The following is a 17,128-nucleotide window of genomic DNA, read 5'->3' on the forward strand; positions in this document are numbered from 1 at the left end:
AGCGCTGAAGGACTGCGCTGGTGAGCTGACGGATGTCTTCACAGACATCTTTAACACTTCCCTGCAGCAGACCATCGTCCTGTCGTGTTTCAAGGCTGCCACCATCGTACCTGTGCCAAAGAAACCCGCTCCGTCCTGCTTCAATGACTACCGCCCCGTGGCACTTACCCCCATCATCATGAAGTGCTTTGAGCGGCTTGTCATGGAGCACATCCGATCCGTTCTCCCCCCCCACCATTGACCCCTTCCAGTTTGCGTACCGAGCCAAACGGTCCTCTGAGGATGCCATCTGCTCTGCCCTCCACTCGGCCCTCACCCACCTGGAGAGAAGGGACTCGTATGTGAGATTGCTGTTTGTGGACTTCAGTTCTGCCTTCAACACCATTGTGCCACAACGCCTCATCAGCAAACTTGACACGCTGGGCCTCAGTACCTACCTCTGCAACTGGCTACTGGACTTCCTCTGTCAGAGGCCACAGGTAGTACGTGTTGGCGACAAAACCTCCGCCAGCATCACGCTGAGCACGGGGGCCCCCCAAGGCTGCGTGCTCAGTCCGCTGCTCTTCACCCTCCTGACGCATGACTGCACTGCAACCTACAGCGACAACCGTACAGTGAAGTTTGCTGACGACACCACTCTGGTGGGTCTCATCACCAAGGGAGACGAGACTCAATACAGGCTGGAGGTTGACCTTCTGACCACGTGGTGCAGGGACAACAACCTCCTGCTGAACGTCGACAAGACCAAGGAGACTGTTGTGGACTTCCGGAACGGTCACACCCAACACCTGCCGCTGACCATCGACGGTGCTGTGGTGGAGAGAGTGAGCAGCGCCAAGTTCCTGGGGGTGCACATCAGTGAGGATCTCTCCTGGTCCACTAACACCGCATCACTGACAAAGAAAGCCCGGCGCCGCCTGTACTTCCTGCGGAAACTCAGGCGAGCGAGCGCTCCTCCGGCCGTCATGACTACATTTTACCGCGGCACCATTGAGAGCGTCCTCTCTAGCTGTATTGCTGTTTGGGGTGGCGGCTGCACTGACTACAACTTGAAGGCCCTGCAGCGCATAGTGAACACGGCTGGTAAGATTATTGGTGCTTCGCTCCCCTCCTTGAAGGACATTTACACCTCCCATCTCACCCGCAAGGCGACCACGATTGTGAGTGATGTGAGTCACCCCGCTCACTCTTTGTTTGAGCTTCTGCCCTCTGGGAAGAGGTACAGAAGCCTGCGCTCCCGCACCACCAGACTCTCAAACAGCTTCATACTCCAGGCTGTCAGGATCCTGAACTCTCTTCCCCGTTCTGCGTAGCGTCCTGTACTTTTACTGTCTGTATGCACACTGGCTCTTATTTGTTGTGTTATCTGTTTATTTATTATTTATTATTACTCTTGTTATTTATTGTTTGTGCCTTCTTGTTTTTTATATTGCGTCGTTTACTTGTATGTCTATCGTGTAATATGTCTTGTCACCGTGGGATAGAGAAAACGTAATTTCGATCTCTTTTGTGTGTCTCGGCATGTGAAGACGTTGACAATAAAGCAGACTTTGACTTTGACTTTGACTTTAACTTCGAAAAGGCATAACGTGCCTACTGCTAGCTAGCAACTCTCGCGCAATGCTAACTCAGCCGGCTACATCTTCACTCTTGCTCTTTGTCATCAATGCATGCAATTAGAAACCCGTCACCTTCTTAGTATCCACCTTCTTTCCTAAAGCATCGCAAAACACAAAAACGAAGGAGTGTATTCTGTCTAGAGATAAATCTAAAAACATCGGGAAACGATAAATAATGAAAACATTGCAGTGGAAAAAGAAACACATTGAGTGGGGTGGGGACACTGATGGACTCCAGCAGCCTCAGAGTAATATTTCTGCTATTTCTGGAGCTCCAAGGACAAAGATGCAGGGGGGGGGTGGAGGCAATGTGTGTGCCAGTTTTCTGAAGCGTGTGTTCCTCCTTCCTGCTCCCGTGGTGCTGGAAGCCTGTTTGTGTGTGTGTGTGCGTGTGTGTGCGTGCGTAGATTTTGAGGGTCACAAAGTAAGAGACTGAGGCTCAGCTTTTAGTCAGCATCACACCTCGCTCTCGCTCTCTCTTTTTTTGATCTTCCACTCCATCTGTCTACATCACAGGAAACAGATTCCGTGCTGTAAACACATCAAAATATGCAGATTTGCCCCTGCGTGATCTCACACGCACACGCGCCAAGCTGAAAAAATGTTGTTTTTTTTCTTTTTCCTTCCCGAAAGCTCTCAACTGAAATTAGGGTGGCAGCATTTCATTCAAGAACTGTTTGCTTGAAGAAAATGCTGAGTCGGGCAATTGACTTCATGTCAGTAATTGTTGACAAGGGAAATACAAATTTTGGTGTTTTACAGAACTGCATCAAAATATCGAAATCTTTTAATGAAAAAAAAAAAGTGTTGATTGAAAGGAGCTGCTTCCACTAAAGGCCCCACAAGGGCGCAGATGCAAGCGTGTGGATGAATGCAGCCAATTAGCTCAACGCCCAAGATCCAGAGTGATGAGAGGAGCCATGACCCCCCCCCCCCCCCCTTTCTGTCCATCCAGCGCTGTGAATCAGCATTAAAGCTGCTGAAGCAAGACGACAGCGGAGCCGATTGCTTTGGGCTCGCAGCGCAGCGGCCAGGTTTTCTGGCTCAAGTCTCTTGACCTCAATACAGCGTGACTGCCTCTCTCTGGGGCTTTGCACTTTTCATGCCACACACAAAACGTCCACTTCTTAAGAACGTCACGAAGAAGCACACAGTGGGTTTGCACTCAGATGCATTCTCCAAGTAACAATTTAGAACTGCCCTTAGTGTCTTTTTGGCACTTCAACAGGGAATCACACTACGGAACGAACACGAGAGAAAGCGGGGAAACTTGTAGCACTTCCATCAGTTTGGAGTCTTTTGGCAAAGAGTGTGTCTTGTCGTTTTTGTGTTTTGCCACCTCAAATGTCAGCGTGCACATCTTGGAGATGCCTGGATGTTGCCGTGTGTGATTCTCAGCATCTCGCGTGCCTGGCCTTTGATGTGTTTCTGAGTGTGAATGTCTCTCCAACATTCTTTTTTCTTTTCTGCAACTTACAACCTGCTTTTCTACGCTCGCCGAAGGTTATAGTGATTCATCCTGATTTTGGACTTGCCTCATCGCAATCTGATTCATACGATCGCATGAGCTGGCCTTTGATTCATTCTACTTAGCTGAGGCACCACTAGAAAGAAATGTTACACCGAGTAAATGTTCAAGATGAAGTGTGGCCAAACGCATTCGATTCGATTCAGAGCTCGCCATGTTTGTTTTCTCTGTGGATTATTATTATTTTTTTATATATATATATACCGTAATTTTCGGACTATAAATCGCTCCGGAGTATAAGTCGCACCAGCCATAAAATGCCCAAAAATGTGAAAAAAAAACATATATAAGTCGCTCCGGAGTATAAGTCGCATTTTGGGGGGCAATTTATTCGACAAAATCCAACACCAAGAACAGACATGAACGAGCAACAACAGGTTATGCTAACGTGACAAACACAAACGAGGAGCTGAGAACGGGCCTGACGTAACATTCAGTTATTTAGAAAAAACTATTACATAAATAACACGTTTATAAAACCATCTGTGTCACTCCAATTCATTAAATCCATCGATCGTCCTTTGTCAACAATGCCGTGTGCCGCGCCGCAGTTCAAATTATTCCACAGGCCCATACAACAATATATAAACTGTATTTTAAATAACTCACATAAACCACAATATTATCAAACCATTTGTGTCACTCCAAATCATTAAATCCGTCAATCAAATTTCTCGTCCTTTATGTCATCCTGGTGACAGAGGACATGTCCAGAGGATATGGCGCTTTAAAGCGTTAATTACTTTATTTGATTTTTTCTCTCTATTTTTCATGTTTTGTATATGTTCAAGATAAAGATATCAAAGCATGTGAAGTGATCAACTATACTAAAAATAACATGTGAAGTGGTCAACTATATTTGTAAGTAAGTGATGTGTTAATGATCTAGTAAAAATTTGTGAAAAAAACCATATATAAGTCGCTCCTAAGTATAAATCGCCCCCCCACCCAAACTATGAAAAAAACCGCGATTTATAGTCCGAAAATTACGGTATACACAATGTGACGCCATTCGTCGAGTACCAGGAGCAATGAAGTTGTGGTGACGTCCTCCGAGGCTCAAATTGCTCTTCTGATATCACTCAGCGTGTCGTCTTGTGCTCAAGTGCGCCATAGTTTCTGTTTCTGACGACTCGTGATCATATTTTGGTGGCTGGAACAAATCAGAGTTGAGGTGAACGAGGGAGTTATGAAAACGATCCTATAAACAAAAAACTCAGTCTTCAGAGCTCAGCTTAGAAGTATGGTGAGAAAATTCAAGCAGAACTGGACTCCTTCTGTGCAATTGGAATCCCTCAAGAAGTTCATTAAGCCCACCCCCTCCGACCCCGCCATTGGCTGTGTTTCAGCATTTATGCATCATTAGCTTGCTGCTTTTTTTAGCATTTGTGTTTACATGTGCGCTTGTTACCGCCTTCCGTTGACACGCCATCTCCATTACCGTCTAATTTGGTCCCCGTGCAGCCATGTCAGACTTGAGAGCGTCTCGAAGGCTCCCAATTAGTCAGATGCGTGACATTACGAGCGCTGTCGTACCCGATACTTGGCAGGTGATACTTGGACCATCATCTTGCTTGTTTGAAAAAATGATACGAAAACCAAGAAGACTGACAGCGAGTATGCACCATGATGCGCAGCTCTTGCTTGTGCTTTTGTGTCTAAGCATTATCATAAATGTAGAGCTGTGTGTGTGTGTGTGTGCGTGTGCATGCGAGTGTGTGTGTGTGGGTGTACGTGCGCGTGCGTGTGTGTATGTGTGAGAGAGTGAGAGCAAGAGAGTGTGGTGGTCATGTTTGATTCATGATGCTTTGTCATTGTATCTACTGTGTGACTCATAAATGTCTGCCAGCTAAACACTCCCACCTGTAGTGTGGAATAATTGATCCCAGGCTCCCCTCGTGGATTTGGAACACAAAACAAAGCAGTGATCTGCACTTGAATCTATCTGCATATTTTCAGAATTTCTAAAGCGACTGACTAAATACTATGATAGGTTCATGAGTAATGGTGGGCACAGCAAATTGAGAAGGGCTTCTTTTGGCTGGGAATTAACCCAGTCGAATCGTGATGACGAGTGTGTGTTTGGGGGCGAAAACTAAAAGTGCTTGCCCTGAAAAATGTGGACAACACCAACAACTAGCAACATCAGTAAGGTGGGGGGGGCAAACTAAAAGCGCTTGCCCTGAAAAACGGGGACAACACTAACAACTAGCAACATCAGTAAGGTGATTATACTGGTTGCTGAAGATAAAGAGCATATGACTGTACCGTTTGCCAGCTAACTGAGAGGCAAAGAATTGCTCACCACCTTGCGCGCACGGCGGCAAAATGGACTCGCGCCCTGCCTTCGCTTCTTTTCTTTTTTACACCACTCGGCTTTGCCTATTCAGACATCTGAGCTCGTGGGGGCCGATTGCGAGATAAACACAAAATTCTTGAGAACTTTTCCTGCTTTTGTGTGAGGAGGAAGCTTCAGCACGCTTATGCCAACTTCATCTCGGACTTTCAAGGTCGAGCCACAGTATGCGGAGTGCCTTCACATGACGTCATTCTTTTTGTTGTTGTTGTTGCAGCCCACTATGAGCGTCCGTCGGCAGGTGTTGCGCTGGAGATGGTAAACAGATATGCTTGCTTGCTAAGGTTCACCCTTGAGCTCCTCAAATTTTCATGAGAACCCGACACAGGAAGCCAGCAGGAACAATGCTCGCCCGCCGCTCTCCCGCCGGCCTTTTGTATGAATCTGCCATCTTGTTTCGTTTTCCCCTCCACTGTTGGCAAGCCGATGACACAATTCCTTCCCTCTTCTGTCTTTGCACGTGTGGCATGTGCCAGCCTGAAACAGGACATACTTTGCAACGCTCTTCCCTTTCATTGTGGCAACATTTGAGGTTGCATCCGCACATCGGGGCTTCAGACCGACTGGTGGTGAATGAGCAGGTTCCGCCCGACGTGATGCTAATAGCTAACCTGACACGCCGGATTGTTAGCTTGACTCTCACATCCATCTGGGTAGTTCCCAGTAGAAACTCTTTCGAAATAAAAATGGGATGTTCCATCTCGGGAGACATTATTTTTCACGCAGCTCAACTCGCTTTTTTCCCCCAGAACAGCTGGAGCAAAGTGGTGCACACTATAGATCTGACTGATGATGAGATGGAAAAGTGGACGTGGCCAAAAGGTCTGGAGTCCGGAGTGTGGGCAGGAGAAGAAAGTTGACGACTGGTCCTTACATGCCGTGACAGAAGCCAGGATGAGTTGTGTTAGAGTGGTGCTCACTCTAACTTATTTTGCGAGAACCACACGGGAGACAGTATACCCTTTTAAACACCTGCAGGTGGAGAGTCCATTCGTCGCTGTGCGTACAGCGATGATCGAATGGAGGTCTGACTCTCGCCTCCCACAAGAGCACCAGCTCAGTGGCCTAGTGGTAGCGTGTCCGCCCTGAGAACCTCGGCCGGGTCATACCAAAGACTATAAAAATGGGACCCATTACCTCCCTGCTTGGCACTCAGCATTAAGGGTTGGAATTGGGGGGTTAGATCACCAAATGATTCCCGAGCGCGGCACCGCTGCTGCTCACTGCTCCCCTCTCCCCCAGGGAATGGAATAAAATCACACGGGGATCGGTTAAATGAAGAGGACTAATTTCACCACACGCAGATGCGTGTGTGACCATCATTGGGAATTTAATCTTTTAATCTTTAATTTTTATTAAGAGAAACAGGGTCGGGGGTGACAGTGGACTGGATAGAGAAGAGAAAGCCCTTGACCTCTAGTCAAAGCATAGCAAGGGAATGTTTTACGACGTTGTGTAGGATGGGACAAGCTAGGTTATTTATTACTGGTTACACACCAACATAAGCATAAAACTAATCTAGCTAGGTTATTTATTACTGGTTACATTCCAACAAAATCATACGATCAAGATACCGTTTTTTTCTGTGTATAGTGCGCAAAATTTAACTAATTTATTGTCCTAAAATCTGGGGTGCGCATTATACATGGGTGCAATTTTTATTTATTTATTTATTTATTTATTTATTTATTTATTTATTTTTTTATTTTTTAAGAAAATCATGGTACAACAAAACCAACAACAGGACTGACCGACAAAGACGTGGAACAAAAAGACAGGGTGACATTACCAAAGACAGGAACAGAAACCAAACAGACATCATGACAGTAACACATGCAATGATCCGACGGTGAGCGAGGGGCAGACAGGACTTAAATACAAAACACGTTACATTGATTGAGGTGACACAGGAAGGGAGGGGCGACGCGAACAGAAACTATGGCAACCTAGACACATAGCAAAACTGGGGACGAGACATGACAAATCTCCCTCGAAATAAAACTTGAAATCACCTTTCTTCTTGTTTGTTGTCAATCGCGCATCGCATTCAGCCATCCTGCCCAACACACTTAGTCAGTAAAATTCATAATTGACGACACAACGTTTGATGCGATGGTGCAATTCTTGATGGTGTGTTGTTGTCAAATATTGTTTGTTTTTAATCTCCATCGCGGACCGGACGTCATACCGAGGCCGTATCACTGCGCATGCGCACTATGGATCCGATGCGAATAGTCCTCTTCTTGACTGACAATGAATGTGATAGTTTAATACAATCAGCAAATAACAAAATGCGTATTACAGGTACCGTTTTTTTCCACGTATAATGCGCAAAATTTAACTAATTTATTGTCCTAAAATCTGGGGTGCGCATTATACATGGGTACAAAAAAAAAAAAAAAAAAATTTGTTTTGTTTTTTTTTAAATCCGGATATGATACGGAGGCCGCCATTACAGATGCGCTTTCTTCTCTGCTGTTCACTTCAAACACGCTCTATACGAACACAATGCTCTCGTATCAGACGCTTGCTCGATCACCTGCTCGTTTGCTGTCACACTGTAGCCTATACACAAATCCGAAACATTTCTTCGCTATCGAGTTCGCTAGCGCTTGCGCAGTGATACTGACCGGCAGAATAACATCCGGTTGTTCCCAAAGATGATCTTTTTTCTGAAATAATTTTACGTTTAGGGACTTAAGTAGGAGTCAAAATTTGGGTGCGTATTATACATGGGTACAGGCTTTTTTCCAGCATCAACATGCCATTTTTAGGGCGCGTATTATACATGGGGGCGCATTATACACGGACAAAAACGGTAGTTTGGAAAACCCTGACAATTTGTGCTCCTCAGCTGGTAGCAGACGCTTTTCTATTGTTGTTGATGGGATGTGGAAAGATCAAGAAGAGGAGGAGGGTAAAAAAGAGCTTGAGTTTTTTCTCAAGGATTTAATGAAGTTGTGAACAGTTTTCCTTTTTTTTTTTGGTCTTCTGGTTTTGGACTCAATGGAAGAATGAAGAGTGCCGCTTGCTTGTGGGAGTGCACTCACACAGTCAACCATCTTCCATCTGTTGCGAGCCTTAAGGAGTCCAGAAATCACATTTGGTGCAATGCGAGCGAGGGGATGATGAGCGTGGCCTTGTTAGATAACATTTGTGTCGGGCCATCCACACCAAAAACTCTGAGGAAGACGTGAAAGCTAAAAATAACTGGCTATGTGTTCCTTTGGACTCCTATTTTCTAGGAGTTTTAGTTTGTTTGTTACATATTTTAACATTCCAGCTGATACTTTAGCCCCACCACTCACAGCAACATTGTTCCTTGTTAGCGAAATAGTGCAAGATTGCACCTAAACACTACATTTGGCCCACCTCAACTGGTTTCTCGCTCCCAATGGTCTCCAGAGGTGAAAAGGCAATTGGAACCACTTGTGTGTTTGTGCATTGCTATGAATGGCCCTCCTTCGGCGATAGGAGCCACTTGTGTGTTCGTGCGTTGCAACGGACGGCCCTTCCATTTTTGACATCTCTTTCCCTTTTGTTTTGCAGTGTGCTGCTTTGTAGTTCACAAACGCTGCCACGAGTTTGTCACCTTCTCCTGCCCCGGAGCCGACAAAGGTCCCGACACAGACGTAAGTTGTGAACGCTTTGGCCAACGCTCCGCCGTGCCCGTCTATAAAACGAAGAACGGGAGATCATTTCTTCTTTTGGGTGGCCTGCGGTGAAGGCGTGAATTGTCAGTGACTTGATTTGCTATTTCTCACTGCTGATTACTAAAGAAGAGAAGAAGTCAGACGTTGAAGCTTTCTTTTGCTAGCGTGTTGCTTCTCGTGTGACGGGATTAAATATTCTGCGGCTCAGTCTAAAATAAAATGGCAGTGTGGGCAACTGCTTTGAAAACACCTTTTGAAGTCATAATTTGCCTCCTAATGTGAGGAGAAACCTCAACTTGGGAGGACTTCTGCAACACACATCAATGCGCTAACGTAGCAGCTCACTAAACCTGAGCTAGATTTATGACTCAATAACACCCGTGTGTCCATCCATCCATGGTACCACGACGCCTCCATCTCTGCTCATCATCTTCTGAACCAGTGAGGCGTCATAGCTTTCTCTGACACGCTCATGCACGCAGTCGCCCCCTTTTCACTCCCCGGGTCACCGGAATGGCGTCATGCGGCCGGCAGATGCTTTGATCAACTCGCATGAGGCAAAGGGAGTATAATTGCCTTTCATTCGGCCTGTCGTGTAGCGGAGGCGTGTACCGTTTCAGGGCGTCGAGGAGCACTCGGGAACCCGTGACTCAGGCCGCCAGTGACAATAGGGAAGCAGGTTACGTGTGCACCAGAAGGGCCCAAAAGGCGTCCTTTACAAATCTCCCCTTTTTGATAGGGCTTCATTTCATGTCAGTGCTAGATTTGCAGGAGATTACGCTGTCCATGTCCCTCGCTCGCAACGCAAAATCCTCTTTGCCACCATCTGTCTTCCTCCCCTGATGAGAGACACGGCCGCGTGGCGTTTGACAGTGTGTGTTAGCACATTTGCGTTAGCACGTTTGCATAACGTGTCCCTCCATATTGGGACTCCATCAACTTCAAATTGATTATCAGGATTTTTTGTTTCAATCCAGTACCGTTCAAAGCTTGTTATGATGCCAATAAATCATGGCAACACTTTGTAAAAAGTGTCAAACTCGCTACCACACGCAGACAGCTAGAAATGCTACGTCCTTAAAAAACTAACAAACAATTTGTGTGGCTGTGCCTGTTGACCGAGAGGGCCACGTGCACACATGGAGAAAAAAAAAAAAATAACAAGGAGATCGCACACAAGATTTGGCGCTCTGCTTCAATTCCGGTAGTTCAAAATCAGCTGTAGCCAAACGTGTACAAAATCAGCGGCAGTCAATTACGAGGCTCACTTTTGCCAAAAATGTCAATAGGGACGTGAACACACCTTCTGAAATCCGCCATGTGGCCTTTGTCAGATATGGTTCATCCAACAAAATTCGAGGCTTGCGTCACACTGACGGGCCGTTGAGCCGACACGTGACACAATTTCTTCTTTCTTCCCTTCTTTCGCCTCACGCCCTTCTTGAAACGTGCCACGTGACACTATCGTCTCTTCTGGAAATCAACTCTTTTCTTCAGCGGGCATGATTCTTGACTGTCAAATGATCATTTAGCTTTGTTAGGATTTGTTGACAGTAACCAGAGGGAGCGTTCCACCTTTGCACTGTCCATACAATATTAAGTCTCAATGTGCTCCCAAAGGAGCCTAGCATCTATATTTAGCAGCCATCCTAATGTCGGTATGCAGTAATTACATCTCCACAGCGCGGCGGCGGTAACCTGCAGCAACAGCTGGAAGAGCTGCAAGTACTTACGCAATCGCAAATCTCTTTTACTCTCGACGCTCAGTGAGCAGAGAGACGCTCGAAGCGCCGCGGAGGCCGACCTTCTCTTGCCTCATCGACACGTGATGGCCCTGAGATACGCCGACTTAACTTGGTTGGCGACCTTTTGGTGTGTAGAGGTCGCCCCAGAGAAAAAGATTGCTTCATTAGATTACATGTGGCGATGCGCCCAACGTGCTTGCTCGACAAGTCGTGAAGCTGGAACATTTTTATCTGACAGATAATACATTATCTGCATTAATAATACTGTATATAATACAGTAATGGCAATTTCAATTGAAAGATAATCCAAGAAGACTATATCACGCAACATTGCAACATATTTCATAATATTCATGAATTGAGGCTTCGGTGGAATATTAGCTTGAAATGAAAAAAAAATCTGTTTAGCACCAGCAAGTTTTTATAGGTCAAACTTGAAAAGATCTCCAAAAGGTGACACGGTGCAGGCATTTTTGAAAACGATGGCTCTGCAAGTGTGTGCGCAACTGCGAGCAATTTCTTGGCTGCGTGTTTGGTGAGCACTGCAGGTGTCCGCATTCAAAGACAGTGAGCCGCCCAAACAAGAGCGATGGCTGCTTCAAACAACACAGACTGTGTCCGTCCCCTCTCGTCTGTCCAGCCGTGCGTCAGCTAATGATGCCGTTACGTAACAGCGGCATGTGCGCTTTTTCGTTGTTAACGTTGTTGGTCCCCTTCTTCGTTACCATCGCTTCTCGTTTAAATTCGGAAGCCATTTTGCCTGAATAGAGCTGGCGGACCCGAGACGACGGTGTGACGGCTAGCTCATTTTGTTTCCTCTCCGGCCGGCCAACTTGATGGAAACGTGCAAGTTTTGGAGAACTGCGAAGATGATGCACCCGCGCGCTTGAAATAAGACTTGCTTGAGAATGCAATTAGTGGAAATCCTCCAGCACTCTTATTACTCTGTGGGTTTTCTTCTCTCTCCCCCAGACGCTGTAGTCAGTGTGCTGGCAAATTAAAGCCTGATGATCATGAAAGATAAATTGGAGTTAATCGCACCAATCAAAGCGCATGCCAATGATGTCCGACTCATTAGTGGGCGTACTGAAGCCGTTTTCATAACCGTAAATGTGCTGAGACGTGCTCGTCTCGGCAAGGCAAAGAAACACAGCAAATTGGATGGGCTGCGCTGCGGTGGCAGTGAAAGTGTTATGAATTAGGTCCTTGGAGGCCCCCCAACACACATATGTGCACACGCCAGAGCTGTCCCGGCCAGTGGGATGATTTAGAAAAGATCAAATGAAGGAGAATTGACAAAACCAAATACACTCACACGGAAGCTGCTGTCAGCCACGGCTCTCACTCATGCACTCGCATGCATACTTGCTGATGTCACACGGCAAGCCCCGCCTTTTCAAGGCACACTCACGTACACTCACACGACATTATTTACTTTATTTCCCATACGTGGTATGCTTGTTTTTTCATGTTCCTATAGGTTAACAATGTGTTAAAATAGCGTTTTAATACGTTTATTTCACCGTGAAAAACGGGGGAAGTAGGCATTATTTGGCTGTATTACTTTTCTGTTAGTGTTTGAGCGTCTCCCAGTGACATGATCGCAAAAGGTTACAAGAAAACCACGCTACCCCCCCCCCCCCCCCCCCACACACACACACAGAGCTGCCCTAGAAATGTCATCACAACACAGTTTCTTTTTTATATGAGAGGAAGCTCGTTTCTTTGAAAGGCGGACTCAAAATAAAAAAGTTCACCTGACATGTTTACCTCTCCTGGGTCTCATGCTCCTGGCGCTGACCCAATTTGATTGTCACGGCTCCTCAAGGACTACCGTCCACTCTATCTTATCCCCAAGAAAGGGATGGGAAAGGCTGACGAAGGTGATGGGCTCTGTTAGCAGCTGAAAGGATCCAGGAAAGGCTCAAGGCTCCTTGGCGATATGAAGCACAGGAATGAAAGCATGTCGAGTGTCGCAAAGATCTTCATCCGAGTTAGGTAGCTTGCTTGCTTTAATGGGTCATTTAGCAGCGGCGCACCAACGAGAGCCTCCACCTCGCCGTAAATCCGGCTGAGGTGAATGTTAGCGGATGAATCCATGGGCTCCACCTGCCTCCTGCAACTTTGCCAATGCAAATAAAAAATATTTTAGTCAACGTTGACGTTGGGCTGCGCCTTCAAATGTCATTTTTTAATGTGTCGCTTGCTGTTGACATTTCTCCAGTCGTAAATTAATTTTGTTCCTTTGCTTGCAGCTAAATGGCAAGATTAGCAATGAATGAATGAATCTTTATTTCGAACATGATTTAAAGAATAAACAATAAAAATCAAACAACAAACAATATATATCACTGTTCGAAAAGGAGTAGGAAGAAGCGTAGGCTTATCATGTCCTACCCCTATCCATCACTTAGTTCCAATTGAGAACAAAAACTACAAAGGAACCAAAAAAAAAAACAATAAAAACATCTTATAATCCAAAAATTTAACAGTAGTCACCTTCATTTTCCTCTTTTTGGTAATTTGCAATATCATTCCTTTATGCATTTTTTTAAATAGAACTATATTTCTGCTTTCCTTCATTTTATCTTCTAGTCCATTCCACACAGTTACTCCATAGGATGATATGCACCTGTTCCTGAGATTGGTGCGAGCCACCTAACCCTTATCAAAGTTAGCTTTTCCTCTCAAATTATATCCCTTATCTTTTTCAATAAATCATTTTTGAATGTTCCCTGGGAGTTTTTGGGTCTTTGCTCGATACATTATATGTGCCAGTCCAAATTTGAATACATCCATTAGCTTTAAAGCGTTTGATTTTAAAAACAGATTATTTGTATGATCTCGAAATCCAACCTTGTGTACAATTCTCATAGCTTTTTTCTGTAGTATAATTAATGGTTTTAAAGTGCTGATGTATGCATTTCCCCATATCTCCACACAGTAAGTCAAATATGGTAAAACAAGACAACAATACAGTGTATACAACATTCTCTGCTTCAGAATGTTTTGCACTGCACAGTACTTCAATACTCCTTGCTTCTTTGGTTCTAACGTATCTTATAGGACAGGGGTGGGCAAACTACGGCCCGCGGGCCACATCCGGCCCACGGGACCGTTTAATCCGGCCCGCCAACCCTGAACAAATTGTATTATTAAACTTTTTTTTTTTGGTCATTTTGCCTGCAATGACTGCGTTTTCCCAGTAGATGGCGAAGCGCTCGCCTGCGCATTTACTACCGGAAGCCGTGTCAGAAAGCTCGGTGCACACTCACAAGTGCGTGTACGTACTCAGTAGTACGGACTTGGCGCACTCTCGCTCTATTCGTATCAGTCCCGAATTTAGAGCGTGGGCTTTGACGACAGCATTCTTATAATTCGCGCGCTGAGCTTTCAGATGCAGTTTTGCGCTAAAGCCACCCACAAACCTTCCCCTGGAATCCTTCCATTAAAATGAGTGGCCCGAAAAAAAGAAGTGAGTGCCGAGTGTTTAAAAAAGAGTGGCCAATTTGGCTCGACGTACGCGACGTGACGTTCAGCCACATCAACATCAACCCGTCACAGATCAAGGTAAACGGACCAACACCTCGGATCTCGCCTAAGAATTGCCACAACAAATTTTACTCCAGACTATGACGCACTAGCAAAAAAGGGACACCAACAACACTGTTCCCACTGAAAATGAACGGGAGGCTCTCAAGTTTATTGTAAAAAAAATGCATTTTGAATAGAATTTGTACACATAGCAGGGATTGAAACTAGCGACCATTCTCATTTTCAAACAATGCAGGATGCTCAAGGACATTGATGCACCACCTATTTGCGACTAATCTTAACCTGTAAAGTTCTTAAGGCTTACTTTAAGGAGGTGTTTCCCGTTTCCTCACCTCTGTTACCAGGTGTTTGCGAGTTAAAACTCTGCTCTGATTTCCAGATACCCCTCACCGTGTTGCTGTTTTGATTACTTTATTTGGATGTATGCTTTCACCGATTCTTCAAGATGATATATTTGGTCAGAATGTTTGCCGTTTGATGTGATCTCATGAGATAAACATCTTTCGTTAATCTGACCTGCAGTGTCGTATTTTATGAGAATCACTGATAGCAGTTTTTTAGTGAATTATTTTTTTTTAATGCTGTTAATAAATGCATTTGTTTTCAAAAAACTTGTTTGGAATATCCATGCTTTACTACCTACTAAAGGCCAAGATCTTTTATGCAATGACCTTTACAGGTCGCTTATATGACTTCACACAACGCCTACGTCCATCTGCTCCTGGTCCGGCCCTCCGGTCCAAATTTAGAACCCAGTTCGGCCCGCGAGTCAAAAAGTTTGCCCACCCCTGTTATAGGAGGTTTCCAACAGAATTTATTTTCAAATATTACTCCTAAAAATTTGATCTCATAAACTTGTTCAATATTGACATTATCTATTGTTACTTGAGCCTGTGTATTTGTTTTACGGTTTCCAAATACCATCAGTTTGGGTTTGTTACATTCAATGATAATTTATTAATGTCAAACCATATTTTTAGTTTGAACAATTCAGTTGTAATTGTCTCCAATAATATCTTTAAGTTATTACCAGAACAGAAGATGTTGGTGTCGTCCGCAAAAATAATCCATTTATAGATAGTTGACACGTTACAAATATCATTTATGTACAGAATAAATAATATGGGGCCCAACACTGACCCCTGTGGGACTCCCCAGGTAATGTCTAGGCATGATGATATAGGATTACTAGGGGTGTAACGATTCATCGATACACATCGATTAATCGATATAATGCTCTACGATTTATTGGCATCGATGCTAAACGTAAACATCGATCTATATATCGCCGTGTTTGACCTCTGACATTAGACGCGACTTTATTTTGAAATCCAGTTCATTGTTGCTTGCTTCCTCTTTCCGGGAGCAGTGCGCGGCGTTGTTGTGTTGTGAGCAGAGCAGGCACGTGAAAGGGGAGTCGACAACTAGTACGCGGCTCCTGGGCTGGTGCTATGGCTAGTGTCCAAAAAGACGAGGAAATTTGCTCCCCTTTAGGCTTCAAGTCATTCGTTTGGAAGTAGGGGTGTAACGATACATCGATACACATCGATTAATCGATATAATGCTCTACGATTTATTGGCATCGATGCTAAACGTAAACATCGATTTATATCACCGTGTTTGACCTCGGACATTAGACGCGACTTTATTTTGAAATCCAGTTCATTGTTGCTTGCTTCCTCTTTCCGGGAGCAGTGCGCCCGGCGTTGTTGTATTGTGAGCAGAGCAGGCATGTGAAAGGGGAGTCGACAACTAGTACGCGGCTCCTGGGCTGGTGCTATGGCTACTTTCTAAAAAAACGAGGAAATTTGCTCCCCTTTAGGCTTCAAGTCATTCGTTTGGAAGCACTTTGGATTCCAAAGAAAAGATGGCTCAACCGACAAGACACGTGCAGTTTGTAAATCCTGCCATGCGGTGATCAAATATTCAGGGACCACAAATCTCGCCGCACATTTAAAGAAAATACACGACATCAAAGTTCAGTGTTAAAATAAGCACTTTGTATACTACAATACTCGTACAATACTTGTAATTTCCTAAATAAAGATTTTGCAGTACCTTGTTGATTTTGCGTATGAATTGTTATAAATCAGGATATTGTTCTATATTTAAAAAAAAAAAAAAAAAAACGATCGTACAGCACTATATCGTGAATGAATCCCAGCAGGCTTTAAGATATGGGCAAATATCGTATCGTGATTCTTTGTATTGATATGATATCGTATCGTGACAAAACCCGCGATTTACGCCCCTAATGATTACCCAACTGTTGTCTGTTAGTAATGTAACTTTTTAACCAGCTCAATACTACACCTCTCATCCCATATCTTTCCATTTTATACAATAATATGTTATGGTCAATGGTATCAAAAGTTTTTTTTAAATCAATAAATACTCCTACCGCATATTCCTTATTGTCAATACAGTTAGTTATTTCTTCCGTCAAATCCATTAGTGACATAGTTGTTGATCTATTTGTTCTAAATCCGTATTGGCTGTCAGTTAACAAGTTGTGTGTCTCAATGAAGCTATCCAGTCTCACAATGAAAAGCTTCTCCAAGATTTTAGAGAATTGACATAATAGAAAAACAGGTCTATAATTTATAAAGAGATGTTTATCTCCTGTTTTATACAGTGGAAATAACCTTAGCCGTTTTCAGTTTGCTTGGGAA

General features: G+C 44.5%; 2 protein-coding genes across 8 annotated transcripts in view; one reads left to right on the forward strand and one right to left on the reverse strand.

Annotated features, from left to right (window-relative positions):
- cep112 (centrosomal protein 112) overlaps positions 1–17,128 on the reverse strand; it is an 82,648-nt gene that overhangs the window by 42,731 nt on the left and 22,789 nt on the right. The gene's annotated exons all lie outside the window — the stretch shown is intronic.
- prkcab (protein kinase C, alpha, b) overlaps positions 1–17,128 on the forward strand; it is a 48,927-nt gene that overhangs the window by 6,002 nt on the left and 25,797 nt on the right. For all 3 annotated transcript variants that reach the window (XR_009718464.1, XM_061302313.1, XM_061302314.1), the window contains exon 3: positions 9,053–9,135. Coding sequence is in view for 2 of the 3 variants with exons in the window: in XM_061302313.1 (XP_061158297.1) it covers positions 9,053–9,135 (83 nt within the window). In the remaining variant the exon portion in view is untranslated. The remainder of the gene's footprint in view (positions 1–9,052; positions 9,136–17,128) is intronic.

The sequence above is a fragment of the Syngnathus typhle genome, linkage group LG17 (genome assembly GCF_033458585.1).
Source record: "Syngnathus typhle isolate RoL2023-S1 ecotype Sweden linkage group LG17, RoL_Styp_1.0, whole genome shotgun sequence".
NCBI lineage: Eukaryota > Metazoa > Chordata > Actinopteri > Syngnathiformes > Syngnathidae > Syngnathus > Syngnathus typhle.